Source organism: Amblyomma mixtum, chromosome 7 (genome assembly GCF_055824585.1).
Source record: "Amblyomma mixtum isolate Tamu chromosome 7, ASM5582458v1, whole genome shotgun sequence".
NCBI lineage: Eukaryota > Metazoa > Arthropoda > Arachnida > Ixodida > Ixodidae > Amblyomma > Amblyomma mixtum.
Window position 1 is genome coordinate 129,138,996 of NC_143018.1, and position 21,051 is coordinate 129,160,046.

The window sequence follows — 21,051 nt, forward strand, 5'->3', positions numbered from 1 at the left end:
TGCAGGAAGTGCTTCTTCCCTTGAAGAACATGGCGGAGATGGGTACGCATAGTTTCCTGGGCGGCAATCACCTCTAGTGGGAGACGTCCTGCCTCCGCTACTGTTCCTGACGCAGAGGAACCCTTTGGGAGGCCAAGGCATATTCGCAGGCAGTTGTTCCGTGCGGCAACGAGAGACTTATTGCTTGATGTAGATAATCTTTGAAACACTGGTAGACAGTAGCGCAAGGTTCCTTCAACGTAAGCTTTTTCAAGCAGAAGCATTGATCGGCAGTTGCTACCCCACCTTGTTCCCGCCATGAACCTAAACACTTGCGATGCTGCAGTGATCCTCTCGCGGAGTTTTTTGATCTCAGGTGTCCATGACAGATTATAGTCGATTACAACACCCAGGAATCGCTGAGATCGTACATATGGTAGCGATCGTCCGCCTAGGAGCAGCGGATATCGGGTCATCGTTTTTCTTGTAAACGCCATTGCAACACTCTTTTCTGGCGAGAGACGAAGACCTCTGGAAGCTAGGTACATCGAAATGTGCAATAGCGCTCTCTGTAGACGTTGCTGGGTGATATAGCGCGAGCGTGATGCGGTCCAGATGGAGATATCATCAGCATAAATTGTTATACGGACCCCTCGCGGAAGGTTTCTTCTTATGTGTATAAGGGCAATATTGAACAGGAGAGGGCTGAGCACCGCTCCCTGTGGTACGCCCCTCTCTACTGCGTGAAAGCGTGTTGGACCGTTTGGAGTGGTCATAAAATTTGCCGTTCTTTCAAATAATGCCCAATCCATTTGTATAGCTTTCCTCCAAGGCCAAGACTGGCAAAGGCGGCAAGAATTGCATGATGAAAGACAGAGTCAAAGGCGGCCTTGATGTCTAGGAAAACGGCTGTCGGGATGTACCCAGCATGAAGGTACTCCTCAATTGATGAGACGAGGGAGATGATATTGTCAGTCGCAGACCTGTTTTGACGGAACCCGTTCATTTCTTGGGGGAACTCATTTCGGCTTTCTAGGAACCAAGTTATGCGTTTGCAGATCATGCGCTCCATGAGCTTACCTACGCAGCTCAGTAGGGCAATGGGCCGGAATGATGCGTAGCTTGTTGGCTGCTTACAGGGTTTCAAAACAGGCACAATTTTCGCCAGCTTCCATTCCGTGGGGACCTCACCAGTCATCCAGGAAGAATTGTAATACTCCAGGAGTCGAAGACGTGAGGTGTGGGGTAGCTTTGCAATGGCTTCATAAGTCACCTCATCATGACCCGGAGACGTGTGTCTATTTGTCTCCGCGATAGCTGTGGATAGTTCTTCCATTGTGAAAGGCAGGTCTAACGCTGGCACTGCCGCCTTTGGGATGCCTGATTTACCGTTTGCGGAGAGTGTCGAATGCCCTGACCCTGCCGACAGTAGCCTGCAGTAGCCTGCCAAAGAACGTAGGCGTACATTCAAACATTGCTTGAGCAGTGTAATGAACCCACGCTGTGGCGATGTCAGGCCCGCCGTGCAAACAACATGGTTAATTTTGGCGACCTTGGTTCTTTGATGCACTCAGAAATCTCCAGGGTTTTTCTCCATTTCGCCAGCATCACAAAATATTTACTCGGGAGCCGGGAAGACGACTGGCGCTCTAGTACTCGGTAGAAGAACGTATCGCCGCTATGCGCGACCACTGAGATCGAAAAGAAACCGTGAATTCATTGTGGCCGTTTTACTAGCTAGTCGTTGCAATTTTAGCTACGCCGCGCAAAAATAACTAGAAGAAAAATTCAGGGGGGGGGGGGGGGACAATTTGTTGACCTAAAGTGCGGTGAGGCGAAACCTTTTAGCGCTGTGTTGCTGCTTGTGTCACAGATATGTGGTTAAGATGTTAATTGAGTACACAATTGTTCGTGAATCTTAAATGCTGGAGACATTGGAGGGCGTTTGGGAGGCATCCGTCTAATTTGACGCCCTTCTGTAAGCACTCTCCAGCGTCCTAGACAAGGTGAACTATATATGCGTTTGCAAGAACTAGCGTAGCCATTAGCAAGCTCGGCAGCGGAACGGAAGGGTGGTGGTTTGAATACCATAGTGCACAAATATTTCTTTTCTGGTCTGACTAAAAAAAAGCGTGACACCTCTGCTGACAACCTTCTGCTGACAACCTTCTGTCGACAACGATGAGGCATTAAACGATTTCGTCTTAATAATTTGCGGTACTACCCGCTAAGCTCAGCCCAGCGGACATCCACGATGCTGAGCGGTTGACTATCTCAGGAAAAGATCAGCGAGCATGCGAGGAGATAAAATACTTGCGTGGCGGTAAACTCCGCATCGTGGATGTCAGCTGAAAAGAATTGCAGTTAGCCTGCTCAAGTTACCACTTCGCCCTCGATATTGTTGGGCCACGAAATTTTTCACCGAGTACTCCAAAGTGCTGCAAATTATGCAGCTGCATATTTGGTACAGCTGTTGCCAGCATATCTCCTGTCTTTCAAATCAACATATTCTGTGGTACAGTCGCGAGCAAAAAATATTAGCACAGATCACTGGCGATTAGAATTCGTATATCTCACCACGCGGCGCTGCGGTACGCAGACCTGCTTATCGGGCCGTTTCCATGTTTTGCAGCCTAGGGGGCGACGGCAGGAAGTAAGCTTTATCAAGCGTGCACCCCCGGTCGTTGAAGTGCCAACCCTACGTGACTGCGCATGCGGCATTTATTTTGGCTCGGTTATCAAGCAAAGATGGCTTCTTTTTATTACTGTTTTTTTATGTCCGCGATGGTTTGTCAAAAGGAACTCGCGGGAACAATAGCTGATAGCGCTGCTTTTAGCCAGTAATTTTGCTCGTCCGTGGCAGTCCACTGAACCCCCCTAATACTGTAGAATGGGAACGGACCGGCACTCTCGTTATCAGCCTCTTCGCCACCCGCAGCGCCACGCGTTGTCATTCCGGCGCTCTGGTGTTCCGTCTCGTGTGCTAATCTTTTTTACCCGCGACTGTACCACACTGTACAGCATGCGCACCCAAACTGCTGGAAGCCAGAACATCACCGGCCGAAATTACTGCTGCGCTACTATTGAAATTCAGACCCACTGTGTATATGTAAATGGTTTTTCGAAAAGTGGAGTCATCTACATAGACGAAGTAGTGCCCAAAACCGCCATTAGTAGCCTCAATTGTTTCGGTCGCGGACCTCATGACCTCCAGGCTTTTAATCCCTTAACCGCCGAATCACTTCACGAAAATCGCACCAAAATTGGCAAATATTTTTGGTGATTACTGCGGATAATGACTTTAGTCAGGCTCAAAACTCTTTTCATGGACAACTACTACCTTCTAGCGTTAAATATTACAACCAGCGCAACCGGCTACCGTAACTCGTCTTGACGGTGGGAGTAGCACACATCGGGCCGGACGAGTGCGACCCGTCATTGACAATATTGGTATTATCTCCCATACGAGTACAGCTTTTAGTAGCTGCTTAAAGGGTTCAACCCAGTGGGTATAAGCAGCTGTAGATTGTTGTTTTCTAGGAGGCTTTCTTCGACTTGTAAGTTTTGTCAGGTATTCCGGACACCCAGGCGAAAATGCTTAGCAGAGAATTCACCGAGAGTACCGGTTTCTTTGGTGCATTTAAATGTACCTTGCCATTTGGATATTATAACATGATTTGTATATGATATGCCCGGAAGATGCTTCGCTGAGACACCGCCCCTCGACAGCAATATCCTATCTGCTCTGGGAATTGCCCGGCGCCAAAGTAAGTTCTAGGCAAGCAGGCTCTAAGGGAGAGTTAAAAAGCGCAAATCAATCGGGGCAAATCTAGTAGCCCGATGTGCTGTTGGATGCGAGGAATTTCACACACATAATGTGCGTCGAATCGGCTTCTGGGCCCGTCTGGGCTTTGACGTGGGCCGCAGCAACAACCAACACATCACTGCCACCACGTACATAGGCACTGACGACCACCCACAGGGTGGGCCCTAGCCACCACTAAAGCTTGCGCAACGGCCACTGCGGCTAGTAGTGAACCGCGAAACAAAACGCTAGTTCCAGGAAACCTCGTGCACGGTGCCCACCACAAAATTGAAACAGAATTCAGCGTTCACATCTTAATATGCGTTCTGACAGGGCAAAACATAAACAAACACGGTGTTCTGATTCAGGTAGCATGGTCGGGCCGAAGAGGGGATGAGGAAGATCGGAGACGAGTTTAAAAAGAAGACAAGGAAACTTCACAGGTACAGAGCACCTGAGAGTGTGTTTCAGCAAAAGGGTCTAGATAAAAGGGAGCTTCCCGGCCCTACTCGGTGCCGACTTTTATAGGGTTTTTCTTCGATAAAATCCCTAGATGGAGGCCTGGCCTGCGTAAGAAGGCGTGTCCTGAAAAGTTCACTGTGGCACTCATCATACACTCTCTCTGTTTAGGGAACACGCCAGCGTCACGTGTTGAGCATGAGAAGAGGATGCCATCTAAGTCGCGCAGACAGCGGAAAGTCCCCGAGCGGCGTTCCCACGCTTTGCAAGTGGTCGCACGTGCACCTCATCATTGGAAGAACCAAGGACCAAGCTACGCGCAAGGCCACACGGGTAGAGAAAACACTCGCCGTCAGCTTCTGCTTTGAAGACCGGTGCTGCTGTCAAACATGATCACTGGACCCAGCTGACCTCCGGGTCCTCTCGGGAAGGTCAATTCCTGCTGGCCTTGGCAGCTATCTTCGTCCTGTAGATTAGGGTGCTCTGGCAGGGCTGCGCTGGCTGCTTCCAGGGGAGGCTTACTGTCGTCGTCTGCGTGGCTAAGCCGGGAGTTTACCCCGCGTCGCCTCTAGCGGCTCATCGGCAGTCCGCTGCGGCAGCGCTGGTTTTCCCAAACCACGAAGGCGAAACGCAACAACGGCTTGAAGCGCGTCGAGCAAGGCGTGTTAGGATGCTTGCGAAATGAGCACATTGTCCTTGGTTGCCTCTAGACGCTTGCTTTGCTATTCATTGCCAATATGCGCTGATGCATTTCTATACGAAAGCTTGGGAATAACAAACGGAGGGGGTATCAGCGTTATCATGCGTTTGTTCGGAACAACCATGCGTTGTACCTCCACATATAGCGGTAGGATTAAAACTCTGTAAAGCATTTTTGCGAATCCCCCCCCCCCTTCCCCTTTCGTTTCCTCCAGCAGGTTTCTGGAGCCCTATTTTTCGTTCTTGTTCTGCTGCACAATCAGGTCTATCTTTGATAATAACAGCATAAAGGTGGTTCATATGCAATCTTTGAAAGTGTATGGCTCTTATTAGCAAGTGTTTTATTCTTAGGAACACTATTACAGAAACGGTTATGAATGGTATGTAGATGGGCGCTTGGTTAGTTCATGGTCACCAAAAAAACTGCGTAGGAAGAAAATTCAGACACCGGCTCATGCGCAGTCTCGCTACTGATTTTATTTCGAAACGACCACATGCTTATATTCACATGTTCATGCTAATGCTCAAAAGTCTGCTTTTTTTGCTATGCCGCATATACTCGAAGCCCCGCTTATAAAATTATGTCCTCCCCCCCCCCCCCCCAGAAAAAAAACTTATTGATTGATTAAGCCTTCAATTAACTTGTATAGGAAAGAAAGCCAACTTTTGAGCATCACATAAGCGATAAGTTGCAAACGCCAGTAGACGGTTGTAAGTATAGAGATGCTTGCAAACAAAACCACCTGCCTGTATTCCAGCTCGGTCACTGTCTTTTATGTTTCTTTTGCCCTCGCAGGTTTGTTGGTAACGATAGTTCTGAGGTGCGTCCGGTGGTGACGTGAGGTAAAGGCCTCTGGTGGTGACGCGAGGTAAAGTTATACAAGAAAAACAAGACACTTTTCAACCTCTCTTCTAAATTTGAAATTAGCCTATGAGCTCGCGCAAGTTATAGTGTAGAAGTGAAGAGCCCATGCACTCATGCACTCCGGTTAGAACCATCCCAATCCAGAGTATTGCCATTGATCAAAACGAACACAGTACGAAGGCTCACCTTTGTGGCTTTTCCCTCCTCCTCTTGAGTGATTCTCCCAACTGTGTCGTTCTCTTCCATTTCTTCTGAGTCGACACTGGAAATATTGCACTGCGTTAGCTCACCCGCAGCCTCTGCTACATATCCGCGTTGTTCGGCTGGTGAGGAAGGCGCCGGTGGCGGTCGCATTTCTGAGCAGGCCAGACACCAAAGCGGCTTCGTACCTGTTTAGGTTTGTAGGGGTTTGACGTCACAAAGCAACTCAGGCTATGAGGGACGCCGTAAAGAAGGGCTCCGGAAATTTCGGCCACCTGGGGTTCTTTGACGTGCACTGAATTCGCACAGTACACGGGCCTCTAACATTTCACCAGCATCGAAATTCAACCGCCGCGGCCTGGGTCGAACCCGCGTCTTTCTAGTCAGCAGCCGAGTGCCATAACTGCTCAGCCACCGCGGCGGTCGAGCTCGTACTGCTATTAGGCTGAAAGATGAATTGTATAGATTGGCAACCATATATATTGTGACGAAGACGAAGCTGGCAGTGGCGCGGGACGGAGCGCCCGCGCTAGGCCAGCGGCCATTAAATCATCTCATAGCCATGGTTCACCACGTCTCATTCTTCGGCTGGCCGCCGCGTAACATTTGGTGTGAGGTGCTGGGGTCCCTTCATCGCCATCCTGGTCACGGAGCTTCGGCGTCCTGGGCCTGCCGTGGACGTCGGCCGTGAGTACCTGGTCAGCGCCGCACGGCCGTGCCCCAGCCCGCCCTACCTGAACCGACCTCGCCGCTCACCCCAGCCCCGTCCCCCGCCCGGACCACACTACACGACGACCCAAGACCCGACGGACCCAAGACCCGACGGACCCAAGACCCGACGGACCCAAGACCCGACGGACCCAAGACCCCACTGACCCAAACGTGAAGACACCGTCCCCCTGCCTCTGCCGTTCGGTGCGTCCAAGGGCCTCGGCCGTCAGCTCCTGGCACCCTACGGCCCGGACGCTTCGTGGACCGGGACTCATTCTCTCATCTTTCTCATCGTGGCGGCCAGCACTGCACCATCTTCTACATACTGTTCAACCCCCCACTCAAGACCATCGCCATTGCACCGTCTGTTCGTCACCGATCGGGACGATCGCTCGGAGGCCCCGGGTAGTGTGACGAAGACGAAGCTGGCAGTGGCGCGGGACGGAGCGCCCGCGCTAGGCCAGCGGCCATTAAATCATCTCATAGCCATGGTTCACCACGTCTCATTCTTCGGCTGGCCGCCGCGTAACAATATTTTTATGTAGTTTCATCTCAGAAGATCCTGTGGGGTGGAAGGCTGGGTTTGCCAACACTTATTATGCCAAGGTATTATCAACCATGAGAAACCGCCGCTTTATGGACAGTTACAAATCAGCTGAGCCCTAACCAATGGACCTGAAGCATTAATGACCCGAACTCACTAAAGATGATTTGAAAACGGGATGCTGCAAGAGTTGTTAGGCGTGCCCGTTGAACCTTCGTGCAAAATTATTTTTTACGGGCTTAAACGAAAGGTCCAGCCCTGCAACCAGGCCCTACCTGGAATGCGGTTCCGCAAAATAGAGTTCAAAATAGAACTGCAACGACGTTTCAGACACACGTATGTGGAGCAGGCAACCACATACAGTGCCCTCATTTAACTTGAAAGTTCAACATATTTTAATGCCTTCTGTGTGTCACAAAGTGCGTGCATGCCTTTTCTTTCTTTTTTCTTTTGCGAGCGAGCTGGCCACCGCGCCGGTGGTTCGCAGGCGTTTCGCAATGCGGTGACGACGATTTTGCAGCCCTCGTGGGGGCAGTTGACCGCTCGCGACGGCTGGAGGGTCAGGGCTACTCCGCCCCCACCCAAGGATTATCGCCGGTAAGCGACGGGAAGGAGAGGGTGTTGGTTGAATGCCCCAGCACCCCTATCGACCATCGGGAGTTAGCCTTGCTTCTCGTTAGGACCGTAGCTTTCCCTCGCGTCCCTTCTCAGTTTATTCGTGTTTTTCCCCCTTCAACATCTGTAAATCATTCGCGCAGTGCCTTGAGCTTTTCTTTGTTGGGTTGTTGTCACGAGAACGCAGCGGCGGGGAAATCGCGAGCCGAGCAGTTGGCTTGGAGATTTCGGTGCGTGCGGACGTGTGTGAGGTCAGCCACGGTAGTGGTCGGCAAGCGAGCCTAGGCCGGTGTCTGACGCGTAGAGCGCGGCGACGGCGGCCCCGAAGACCCGTGGATGACGCGTGGCCCGTGGCCCTATCCGCCCCTATCCGCCCCTATCGTTTGCCCCTATCCGCAACCCCCCATCAGCCCCGCGCGCCTCCGCAGCCCGACGCTCCCTGCGACCGGACATTGCCACCCCGCAGCTAAGCCACCGTTTCTCACCACTCGCTTTACTCTTTTTATTTGTTCTGTCGCTCTTTCTCGTCGTAACCTTTTGAAATGCTATTGCTTTGTTCTTGTTGTTGCATAGTTCTCGCCTTTATGTTTTCCTCTTCCTGTTAATAGTGGTTTGTGTTCTTATTCTGTGTTTGTAATCTGCGTTGCGCCTGTGTACGCACGCTACTTCGTTGGGCTTTGTTTTGTAACTTTCGTGTTGTTCTTTGTCCTAGTAAAGGTGCTTGCTTCTTAAGAAACTTCCCTACGCCTCATGCCTCAGGTCAACGGCTAATCAGGCGTGGCCCCTATCGCCGGTCAGCAGTTGAACCTCGTCTTTTGCACGCGGGGTGGAGAAGTTTGTCGCTCCTCCCCCTCCGAACTTACGGAAAGTGCAGTGGTGGGCAGGTTGGCCCGATTAATTATAATTTCGGCGCCGACCAAGACATCTAACCGCCCACAATATCGTGACACTGTGTCTGCAACACGGTTCCATATACTCAGGTGAATTTTTTCTCAAGTTCCAGTTAAGTTCCAAGCACTAGCTGCGTGGAACCAGATTAAGAGCGCATAGGAGGCTGGAGCGCAGTGCTTTGAAGGAGCGCATTGTCTTTTTTTAACTCTAAATTAATAATTTTAATCGAATTGACTTTATTTTTATGAAGAAAATAATGCACCCTGGAGAGATTCCAGAGCTGAAAGCCGCTAGAAAACAGCTTGACTGGATCCAAGAACCTCAAAAATTGCAGTAAACTACGAAACGGAGATAACTGGATGACCGTTATTTGAACAAGATTGTTTAAAGCAACGTAAAATTGTAGACAGATATTAGTACCATGTTTAGCAGATACCTATTCGTCTCAGTTTATACAAGCCAAGGCAAGTACAAACAAACAGAATCTATTGCAACATTGCAAGAGAAAAGAGACAGCGAGAAAACAAAACTGAACATTCAATCTGCACGTGTGATACTAACAGTTGTGAGAGGTACGTAGGGCCTAGCTATAAACGAAGTAAATTTTAAGCTCATTTGTGGTAACATTAGCTAGAGAGACGGCAAGTTATGTCCTAATAGTTTGTTTCTAAGTGTTTTGAAAGTATGGTACAAACCAAGGATCGCTTTATCGTAGATTTGATTTGATGGGGACTTTAAATGTACGGGCGGTACTTAATAAGAAATTCGTAAAGGCAGCAGAAGCATTGTAAAACGACAAAATTCGAAAAACATGCATATGCTGAAAGCGGAATATTTTGTAATTTTGAAAAGCAGTTTTCGTCGGAGATAGACAACAAAGGTAAGCAATATAGCGAATCATTTTCTTCTGCAGAACCTGTATTTATGTTATTTGTTTTTTGGTGGTAACCCAAACAGAGTTGGTTGATTCAAAACACAGGCGAAGACAGCATGATGAATTTCATTTCTCACCTGAGTAGCGAAAAGCCATCAGCATCGTGATAGCACTCCTGCTATTAAAACAGAGCTTTTTGCATATATTATCTACATTCGAATACCAAGTCAGGTCGACAAAGAAGATAACGCCAAGAATTTTGTGCTTATCTACAGTTTGAACTTCATGACCTACGCATTTAAGAATGTGTGGTAGTGGAGCTGGATTGTTTCTTGCGCGCAAAATTACTACCTTAGTCTTTTTAGGACCAACACGAAGGCAATTGGAATAGAATCAGTTCTGCCGTCTCGATAATAGTGCTTAGCACTTTTCTGTTAAATTGTTTACATCCAGGCCAGAGGTAAGTATACTCCTATCGTCGGAGTATATGATAAAATTTAGCAGTATCTTCAATATAAATTATGTCATTTATGTGGACGTTAAAAAGCAATGGGCCCAGAATGCTTCCCTGAGGCAAGCCAATTTGTATTTTTAACCAATACTCCTGCTCGTTCCTTTTCACCTTGGACACTATTTTTTCTGTGCATTAGGCATATCTACGGCATTTCATTTTACATCGTTACATTCAAGGCTATCTAGCTTCTTATACCTCTGTCACACGAGCACGCAAAAACTATTTTACTTAAGCGGACTTTTACCGAGTTGAAAGACCTCTAATTAAAAGGAGTTACGCTGCAGACACACGGCGCGGGCGATCTCCTTTTATCCTAAGAGGATTCTGGTGTGGGCTAGTTGGTTCATGCTTAATAAACAGATTCACAACAGCGCTACGGAACAAGGACAGAAGGAACGCGAAAAACACAGGACGGGCGCTGGAAAAAAGAGCCCAATGTAGGAGAAATACGTTCTAAGAGGGAAAAAAGAGCCCAATGTAGGAGAAATACGTTCTAAGAGGGAAAAAAGAGCCCAATGTAGGAGAAATACGTTCTAACAGCGCCCGTCCTGTGTTTTTCGTGTTCCTTCTGTCCTTGTTCCGTAGCGCTGTTGTGAATCTGCTCCTTTTATCGTTTCCTTCCGAACACGCTATGGAAAGCATGGCGCTAGATTCTGAAACAAAACCAGTTAGAATAAACCAACGTATTTCAATATAGAAATTACAAACGTATTATAGCCGTAGCCATGGTCGCAGAAAATGGCGCGAATTTGCATCGTTGGTTAGCGTCACGTGATATTTTCGAACTGCTTACGAGAGTGCCGTGCAAAAAGTGCAAAATTGCGCCTACTTAAGGTTCAGCGAAAGACAAACCCCTTTTTTGTGATGTGTACACTTGAAATAAAAATGCATTTTTGCTTCGTTTCTTTATTGCATGATAATTACTGGTGCCCACTACGTTGGAGGCTACGCCTTTCCAGCCGTAAAAGAGATCGGTGATCTCCGGTTTCGGAAAAGACCGCTTTTGAAAAGGAGATTAAACTTTGGCGTGTGTCTGCAGATTCAACTCCTTTGTGTGAGATGTCTTTTTCTTCAAATGCCTTTAAAGTGCTCGTGTGACAGGGGTATTAGTTCATGTGAGTGAGGCTAAATTGTCCCAGGATAGTAGAAAACGAACACCTTATGCAGGGTGTAAGAAAGTCCCGGGTGAGTTTTTTTTTCGCGCAAGGGAATAAGAGGGAGATAAAAAAGGAAAAGAATAGGCTTCTGAAAGCAAGCACTGAGCTGCTCGCATTTTGCTCGACTTTTAAGGCGAAAGCCTTTAATGTCTCATCGTTTGTAAGCAGCAGCTGTCGACAGAGAATGTCACGCTTTTCAGTTCGTCGAAACGGTCGTGACGTCACAGTGCGCCAATTTCAAACGGGGCCAATTGTACTTTGGCTAGTAACCATGCAACCAATTGAAGGGACCATATAGTGATGCTCCATGTAAGTGGGACTGAGCTTAGTTAATTGCTTAATTACACAATTAGCCTAATTAACTTCTCTAGTCAGGCCATATAAATAAATAAAACCTAGTAAGAAATTGGTCGAGCTCGGGAATCGAACCCCGGTCTTCGGAGTGCGAGACGAGCGTGCTATCCACTCCGCCAGGCCAGCTCGATGGTTTGGAATGAACAAAGGCACGTCTAGTGAATACGGTGTCTTCGCTCACTGCCATCCTCCTCCCTTTCCTTCCGGCGAGGTTTAGGTTTCCACCGAGATATGAGAGAGAAATACATTTCCTTTCCTCAAAAACCAATTTACCGACGAGCGAGGCGTAGAACCGAATGGGCGATGGCGTTCTATGGACTCCCTGGCAGCGTTGCAAGACGCTCTCGCGTTCCACTCTTAGAGGCGAAGCTTAACATCTTAACCACACATCAGTGACCACACTTTAGGTCAAAAAAGTGCACCCCCCCCCCCTGAATTTTGACGGGTGTCCACCGAGATATGTGAGACAGTTACTGCGTAATTTTCTTTCCTCAAATACAATTTTCATTTTCTTCATTACGGCCTCTCTTCTTTCACTCCCACTTCCTCCCTTCCTCTACGGTGCGGTTCAGATGTCCACCGAGATGACAGAGATTTACTGCGCCATTTCCTTTCCTCAAATACGGTTGCGTTGAAACGGCAAGGCATCGCGCCGAACGGGTGGTGGCGTTCCGTGGACTCCCTGGCAGCGCTACAACACGCTGTCGCGTTCCACTCCTAAAGGCGAAGCTTAAGCTTAATTAGCAGTTAATTAGTATTCAGGCATTAATCAGTAATCAACCATTAATTGGTCATTTGTCATCACTTAGTAATTAGTACTCAATTACATGTGACGCCACCAGTGCCACAGAAGCACTGAAAGTGGTGCGGAAAACGCTTTCGCCTCTACGCACTTTAGACAGTCAAAGTGCCCCCTGAATTTTTACGTTAGCATTTTGCAGCCAGGTATCACACATTTTACGGAAGTGCCAGCCGCTACTGTATCTTTATAACTTTTATGTTCTGCAAACAGGACATGAGAACATGAAAAAGAGTTCCTTACCTTCTTTTGTGAGCGTCCGAGTTTCGCCGTTCAAGAGCTTCGCGAAAGTTATTGGGCGATTCTGGGTCCATAAGGAGGTCCTCCAATTTATCGTACACCCTAATTCGCTTGTCATCCACAAGGACAAGCTTGTCCATGTGTTGCAAATAACGACCCTGGTTGCAGACCATGATGCGAGTCTGAAAAATTGTCGAGTCAATGTAAGCTTATCGTCCTGTGAAGAGGTCTTCAAAAATAATAGCAACACACGTACTAGAAAGATTTTGCAAGGGTGACCCTCTTTAGGAAACACGTCACGAACGCTTTCCAGAACAGTGTCGTTAAAAGTCAGAGTTGAAGTACGGAGGAAAATTTAAGAATCTGCTGTGTAACCGAGTGAAACCCACAAAGTTGAATATTCGCTAGGAAGCAAGAATGTGCCACATTCAGTAAGTGCTCTGAGTGACTGAGCCAAAGCAACGAATGTCCCGAATGACGCACCTTGTTCCGCAAGAGCCCTTGACTGCCGAAGACTTCCCTGAAAACGCGGCTGGCTACGACGGGGTCCAAGGCGCTCAGGGGGTCGTCCAGAAGGTACACGTCGCTGCGGCTGTAGACGGTGCGGGCGATGGAGATGCGCTGCTTCTGGCCGCCGCTCAGGTTCGTGCCCTGTAGGTGCGTGAACATCAGATACCTGACGGACACATGTCTACAAGCGCACGCGTAGCGCTTCACACATGTTCGCAGCAGTGGCCATGTGGCGCTGACACCACTTCCTGCGAGGAAGCTGAATTTTTTGCTCCACCAATTGGATTACACTTTTCAGTGATTAGAAAATTCATGTAGACAATGCCGAGAAAGCATTTACAATAGCGCGAAGAATTGGAGAAAAGACAAGAGAGATACCACCAGCGCTGACATCCAACAGCGGTGTAGTACTCCTGCGTATGTCTGGCACTATTTTCGCAAAGAAGGAAACAAAAGCGATAAGACTCAATGTGCAACCTTCTCTTTAATATTTTCACACTTCTGAAAACTAGCCTTCTAGATATGCAAATATATGGCTTCCCAACGATATCAGACTTTTGCTGACGCTTTCAAGACCACCATCATCTACGTAATACGCTTCTACATTCGCTGCTCTTTGTGTTTGCGCATGAATGGTGTATGCTGAAACAATAGCTCGTATTTCTGTTTAGGAAAAAATAGTGCAAAAGGCAGCATTTTGTCACTTATTCCCTCGAAACGTTTAAATTAACTATCATTTTAACTTCATATTTATGTGCTACGACCCAACAAATATGCACTACAAATGAGGTTCTCCTAAAGGGCCTTTCCAAGCATAGAAAATAATTGTGATGCGACCTGTGGTGAATGTGAAAGCGGTCGCAAGGCATGCAATTCTGCACGCTAGATTTTTCAAGACATGTTTTTCGTATATTTCTCCTTCAGCATCTGACAGACTGTGACATGTTTGCCAGCTATATTTTAAGGCGGAAGCCTTTAATGCCTCATCGTTGTAAGCAGCAGTTGTCGACAGAAAATGTCACGCTTTTCAATTGGTGGAAACGGTCGTGACGTCACAGTGCGCGAATTTCAAACGGGGCCAATTGCACTTTGGCTAGTAACCATACAACCAATTGAAGGGATCGTATAGTGATGCTCCAAGTAAGTGGGACTGAGCTTAGTTAATTGCTTAATTACCAATTAGCCTAATTAGCTTTACTAGTCAGGCCATATAAATAAATAAAAGCGATTAAGAAATTGGTCGAGCTCAGGAATCGAACCCCGGTCTTCGGCGTGAGAGACGAGCACACTATCCACTCCGCCATGCCAGCTCGATGGTTTGGAATGAGCAAAGGCGCGTCTAGTGAATACGGTGTCTTCACTCACTCTCATCCTCCTCCATTCCCTTCCGGCGAGGTTTAGGTGTCCACCGACAAATGAGAGACAGATACATTTCCTTTCCTAAAAAACCAATTTACCGACGAGCGAGGTGTAGAACCGAATGGGCGATGGCGTTCTATGGACTCCTTGGCAGCGTTGCAAGACGCTGTCGCGTTCCACTCTTAGGGGCGAAGCTTAACATCTTAACCACACATCAGTGACCACACTTTAGGTCAAAAAAGTACCCCCCTGAATTTTGACGGGTGTCCACCGAGATATGTGAGACAGTTACTGCGTAATTTCCTTTCCTCAAATACAATTTTCATTTTCTTCATTACGGCTCCTCTTTATCTATCTTCTTTCACTCCCACCTCCCTTCCTCTACGGTGCGGTTCAGGTGTCCACCGAGATGACAGAGAATTACTGCGCCATTTCCTTTCCTCAAAAAGCGTTGCGTTCAAAGGGCAAGGCATCGCGCCGAACGGGTGGTGGCGTTCCGTGGCCTCCCTGGCAGCGCTACCACACGCTGTCGCGTTGCACTCCTAAAGGCGAAGCTTAAGCGTCATTAATTAGCAGTTAATTAGTATTCAGGCATTAATCAGTAATTAACAATTAATTAGTGATTTGCCATCACTTAGTAATTAGTACTCAAATATATGTGACGCCACCAGTGCCACAGAAACAGCGAAGGTGGTGCGGAAAACGCTTCCGCCTCTAGCCACTTTAGACAGTCAAAGTGCCCCCTGAATTTTTCGTGCGCATCAGCGGTCGAATCCAAATTCCTTCAGTAAACTCAAAGTACACAAGTCATGCGGGAAAAATGCTGTTTTTTTTTAATATCAAAGTTGCGCCGTTGGGCACTGTCTCATAGTTGGGGCATTCGGGCTGCTCGCTTGTCCCATTCAAACAGTTTAATTCTGCCTTTTTGATTGCTTTCGCTAGAAGGAAGGCCTTCGCACTCTTATAATTCTTCAGTTCGCAAGAGACCATTGAGGCCGCATTTAATGCCTCCACTATGGTTGAGCACATATTCCACATTTAGTGACATTGCGGTCCCCAACAAGAACAAACATAAAATATACAGACCACACGAAAATATTGTTGCGGAAAAGAATATATTTACAGATATTTACAAATAGACAAGAACAGCTGCGAGCGGCACCGAGAACACAGTCCGAACTTCGTTGTCGTCTTCTACTCTTCGCACTCGTGCCATCGCTCTTCGTCGTCGTCGTCTACCCGCATCAGGACCCCCTGCTGCTGAAACGCCGTCTCGGCGTTAGGGCGGCGACGTATGAGCGTCGTGGTAAGGTTTAAGGCGACAGACGTGGACGATGTCGGTGGTGGCGCCAGATGACGAGGGCGAGGTTTCAAGGGGAGCAATTTCATAGTTCACGTCGGTAACACGGCGCACGACACGGTAAGGGCCACGGTAGTGCGAAAGGAGCTTCTCGGAGAGACCGACGCTGCGAGAGGGCGTCCAGAGAAGGACGAGTGATCCTGGGGTATATTCGACGGCCTGGTGACGGCGGTCGTAGGCTGACTTCTGGGAAACTTGAGAGGCTTGGAGCCTACTACGTGCTATTTGGCGCGCCAGCCTGGCCTGGGAGATGGCGTCCCGAGCGTAAGCAGTGGTGGGGGCTGAAGAAGGCGGCATGAGTGTGTCCAAAGGCAAGGTGGGATGCCTACCAAACAAAAGGTAGAAAGGAGAATAGCCTGTTCTGTCATGAAGGGAAGAGTTATATGCAAATGTCACATAAGGCAAGGCTGCGTCCCAATCTCGGTGGTCTGGCGATACGTACATGGCTAACATGTCGGTGAGCGTGCGGTTGAACCTTTCCGTAAGCCCATTGGTTTGTGGGTGGTAAGCTGTCGCGAGCTGGTGCTGCGTGTCACACGAACGAAGAATGTCGTGAACTACTCTGGATAGAAAATAACGACCGCGGTCGGTGAGCAGTTGACGAGGGGCGCCGTGGTGAAGGATGACGTCTTGCAGAAGAAAATCGGCAACATCGGTAGCGCAGCTGGACGGCAAAGCACGCGTGATGGCGTACCGAGTCGTATAATCAGTTGCGACAGCGATCCACTTGTTGCCGGAGAGGGACGTCGGAAAAGGGCCAAGAAGGTCGAGGCCAACACGGTGAAAAGGTTCAGGAGGTATGTCGATGGGTTGCAGAAGACCGGCAGGCAGAGTGGAGGGCCTTTTCCGACGTTGACACAGGTCGCAAGCGGCCACGTAACGCTTGACGGAACGATAGAGACCAGGCCAAAAGAAGCGATGCTGCACCCGAGCGTACGTGCGGGACACGCCAAGGTGACCGGCTGTCGGCAGATCGTGCAGTTCTGCAAGGACAGAAGAGCGTAGACATTGGGGTATCACGAGCAGGAGCGGAGGGCCATCGGAGCGTAGGTTTCGGCGATACAAAATGCCGTTCTGGAGCACATAAAGGTTCAGAGACGGAGATCGGTTTGCAGAACGGATGCCATCAAAAATAGGTCGTAAAGATGAGTCGTGACGCTGTTCGTTGGCAATATCAGCAAGATCGGAGATAGCTAAGAGGCAGGGCAGGGTCTCAGCGTCCTCTAGGTCAGGTGGTTCCACAGGGTATCGGGATAAGCAGTCAGCGTCCTGGTGATGGCGCCCTGACTTGTACACGACGGAGTATGAGTATTCTTGGAGGCGCAATGCCCAGCGACCAAGGCGACCGGTGGGATCTTTTAGTGAAGACAACCAACAGAGAGCGTGGTGATCAGTGACAACAGCGAATGAACGGGCGAACAGGTAGGGTCTGAATTTAGCTACTGCCCAGACAAGGGCAAGACACTCGCGCTCAGTAATGGTGTAATTTTGCTCTGCGGCTGAAAGTAGGCGGCTGGTATAAGCGATGACTCGATCTTGACCCTGTTGACGTTGGGCTAGGACGGCGCCGATGCCATATCCGGAGGCGTCGGTGCGAACCTCTGTGGGAGACGACGGGTCAAAATGTGCTAAGATGGGCGGAGTGGTCAGCAAATGGACGAGAGATGAAAATGAGTTCTCTTGAGCAGGGCCCCAGGTAAAGGGGGTGTCGTTCTTCAGAAGATCGGTGAGGGGACGAGCGATGCCGGCGAAATCTTTGATAAAACGGCGAAAATATGAGCACAAGCCGACAAAGCTGCGCACATCTTTCGACGACCTTGGAAGAGGAAAGTCCTTCACAGCTTGAATTTTGATGGGATCTGGGCGTACACCAGAAGCGTCAACGAGGTGTCCGAGAATAGTGAGTTGGCGACGACCGAACTTGCATTTCGATGAGTTCAGCTGAAGTCCGGCGTTACGAAACACTGTCAGAATATTAGAGAGGCGCTCGAGGTGCGTGGCAAAAGTAGGCGAGAAAACCACAACATCGTCTAGGTAACAGAGGCAGGTGGACCATTTAAAGCCACGAAGAAGGGAGTCCATCATTCGTTCGAAGGTAGCCGGGGCGTTACAGAGGCCGAACGGCATGACTTTAAACTGGTATAAGCCATCAGGCGTCACGAAGGCGGTCTTCTCGCGGTCCTTTTCATCAACGGCAATTTGCCAGTACCCCGATCGAAGATCAATTGAAGAGAAATATTTGGCGCCGTGGAGGCAATCTAAGGCATCATCGATCCTTGGGAGTGGATATACGTCTTTTTTTGTGATGCGGTTGAGGTGCCAATAATCAACGCAGAAGCGCCAGCTGCCATCCTTCTTTTTCACCAGGACGACTGGTGAAGCCCAAGGACTTGACGAGGGCTCGATGATGTCTTTTTCGAGCATCTTGTCCACCTCTTGATTTATCACGGTGCGTTCGGCGCTGGACACTCGGTACGGACGTCTGCGGAGAGGAGCGGAATCACCGGTGTTTATGTGATGCGTCACCACAGAGGTCCGAGCCAAAACACGGCTATCAAAGTCGAAGATGTCGCGGAAAGATGATAAGAGGCACCTAAGATCGCGAGCTTGCATCGGCGGTAGGTCAGAAGCGATCATGTCGGCGTAGTCGTCCGTTGGGTGCGCTGTTGATGGGGCCGCAGGCAACCGGCATTGCTGAGTGGAAGGTAAGCAGCTGTCCACCACTGATATCACACATTCGGCAGCAGGGCACAGCGTGGCGAGAGAGATGCCTTGCGGGAGCGGTTGGATGGATGACCGGAAGGCACGCTCGGTTGGCCGACATTGTAAATACAATGTGTGGAAGCGCAATGCTGCGCGTCAGGGCGACGTCAAGTTCCGGAGTGACTACGTAGTGACCATCAGGTACAGGGGGAACAGATGAGAAAGAAATGTAAGTGGCGGCTTGAGGCGGTAGACGGACAAAGTCGACAGCACAAAGAAGGTGTATAACTGGGGACGGCGACTCAGCAGAAAGAGGAAGGTCAAGCTGAACAACATTAGTGGCGCAGTCAATGAGGGCTGAATGCTCAGACAGGAAGTCGAGGCCAAGAATGACTTCATGAGGGCACTGGTCCAGAACAGAGAACAGAACGGATGTATGGCGGCCGGATATGGTCACACGGGCTGTGCATAGTCCAACAACATGAGCAGTTCCGCCGTCGGCAACGCGGAGAACGGCTTTGGGTGCAGGGGTCAGTACTTTTCGGAGGTGGCGTCGTAGGGCTGAACTCATGACGGATACGTGCGCGCTGTATCGATCAGAGCTCTCACAGGCACTCCATCGACATGAATAGCGAGCAAATTATGGTGTGCGCGAAGGGCTAATCGAGGATTTTGGGACTGGGGCTGTACTCCAGCATCACCTCCAGACATTGCAGCGTCTAGTTTTCCGCTTGCGAGCGTCCGTAGGGGCCAGGAGAGGAGCGACGGCGTTGGGACGAACGAGACTTGCGACGCGGGGGGGACGGGGAGCGGCTGGAGCGGGGAATCTGGCCGTCGACTGTAGCACTGTGCTGGGCTGTAGGGGGCGTGTAGTGGCTGGGCTGTTCGTCGTCGCGGTGGGAGCTGAGAGGACGGTATGTGCTGCGACGGGACCAATAATTTCGACAGTGGCGGGAGATGTGGCCAATGCGGTGGCAATGGAAACAAATGGGCCTGTCGTTGGTTGTCCGCCAGTCGTTAGGGTTTCGGCGACGTGGAGTGAAGTACGAAGGTCGTCCAGGAGCAATCGCAGTGATTTCGGGTGGTGGTGAAGACCGTACAGGGCTGACGGGCTGGAAACCAAGGTTGGCAAGCTCTTGGCGGACGACAGCTTGTACCAGAGAGATGGTAGGTAAGCGGGTGTCGCCATCATGTAGATGCTGGGGGCAGGGGACATAGCTTCGAGCTCGCGTCGGATGATGCGGGTCACATTTTCTGGGGGCGCTGGAGTTGCCCGGTGTCGCAGGTCTTCACATGAAGAAGTCGCAGCCGTGTTGGGGAGGCGTGTGTACGGCTGGTTAATACGCCTGCTTTTGGCTTCCTCGAAGCGTCGACATTCCTTAATAATTCCGTCGACTGTAGTGCAGCTCTTGTATACGAGCAAGTTGAAGGCATCGTCGGCGATTCCCTTCAACACGTGGCCGACTTTGTCAGACTCGGGCATGTTGGCGTCAACTTTGTGACAGAGGGCCAGCACATCTTGAATGTACGACACATAGGACTCCGTAGATGTTTGAGCTCGGGAGGCGAGGTCCTTCTTAGCGGCAAGCGTTCGGCCGAGCGGCCGTCCAAACAATTCGCGGAGTTTCTCTTTGCACACGTCCCAGCTGGTCAGATGGTCTTCGTGTGCCTCATACCAGACCCGGGCGGTGTCTTTTAGATAGAATATTACATTTGCGAGCATAAGGGTCGGATCCCAGCGGTTGTAGGTACTCACTCGCTCGTACATGTTGATCCAGTCGTCGACGTCAGTGTTGTCGGTACCAGAAAATGTCCGAGGGTCACGAGGGGGAGAAAGAACGAGTGATGTCATGGCCGGGGCTGAGGTTTGCTGGGCGGCGTCGTGGGTCATGATGAGTGAAGGCAACTGGCGGCCGCTGCGGAGCTCCGTCGTCGGTAGACGTAGGGGAAATCCGCACCTCCACCAAATATGTTGCGGAAAAGAATATATTTACAGATATTTACAAATAGACAAGAACAGCTGCGAGCGGCACCGAGAACACAGTCCGAACTTCGTTGTCGTCTTCTACTCTTCGCACTCGTGCCATCGCTCTTCGTCGTCGTCGTCTACCCGCATCAATATCTTACAAAAATCGGTGTTTGCTTTTTGTCTTAGCACGCAATGTAGGATGCCATCACATAAATGAAACTCAAACCCATGAAATGTAAAAGGTTTGGTTTGGTTTATGGGGTTTAACGTCCCAAAGCGACTCAGGCTATGAGAGACGCCGTAGTGAAGGGCTCCGGAAATTTCGACCACCTGGGGTTCTTTAACGTGCGCTGACATCGCACAGTACACGGGCCTCTAGAATTTCTCCTCCAAAGAAATTCTGCCGCCGCGGCCGGGATCGAACCCGCGTCTTTCGGGTCAGC

General features: G+C 49.7%; 1 protein-coding gene across 1 annotated transcript in view; it reads right to left on the reverse strand.

Annotated features, from left to right (window-relative positions):
• The window catches only part of LOC149337567 (ATP-binding cassette sub-family C member 3-like), a 162,192-nt gene that overhangs the window by 60,560 nt on the left and 80,581 nt on the right, over positions 1-21,051 (reverse strand). The window contains exons 15-17 of the mRNA XM_089553465.1: positions 13,191-13,358; positions 12,711-12,889; positions 5,994-6,069 (exon numbers count right to left, since the gene is read on the reverse strand). Of these exons, the coding sequence (XP_089409591.1) occupies positions 5,994-6,069; positions 12,711-12,889; positions 13,191-13,358 (423 nt within the window). The remainder of the gene's footprint in view (positions 1-5,993; positions 6,070-12,710; positions 12,890-13,190; positions 13,359-21,051) is intronic.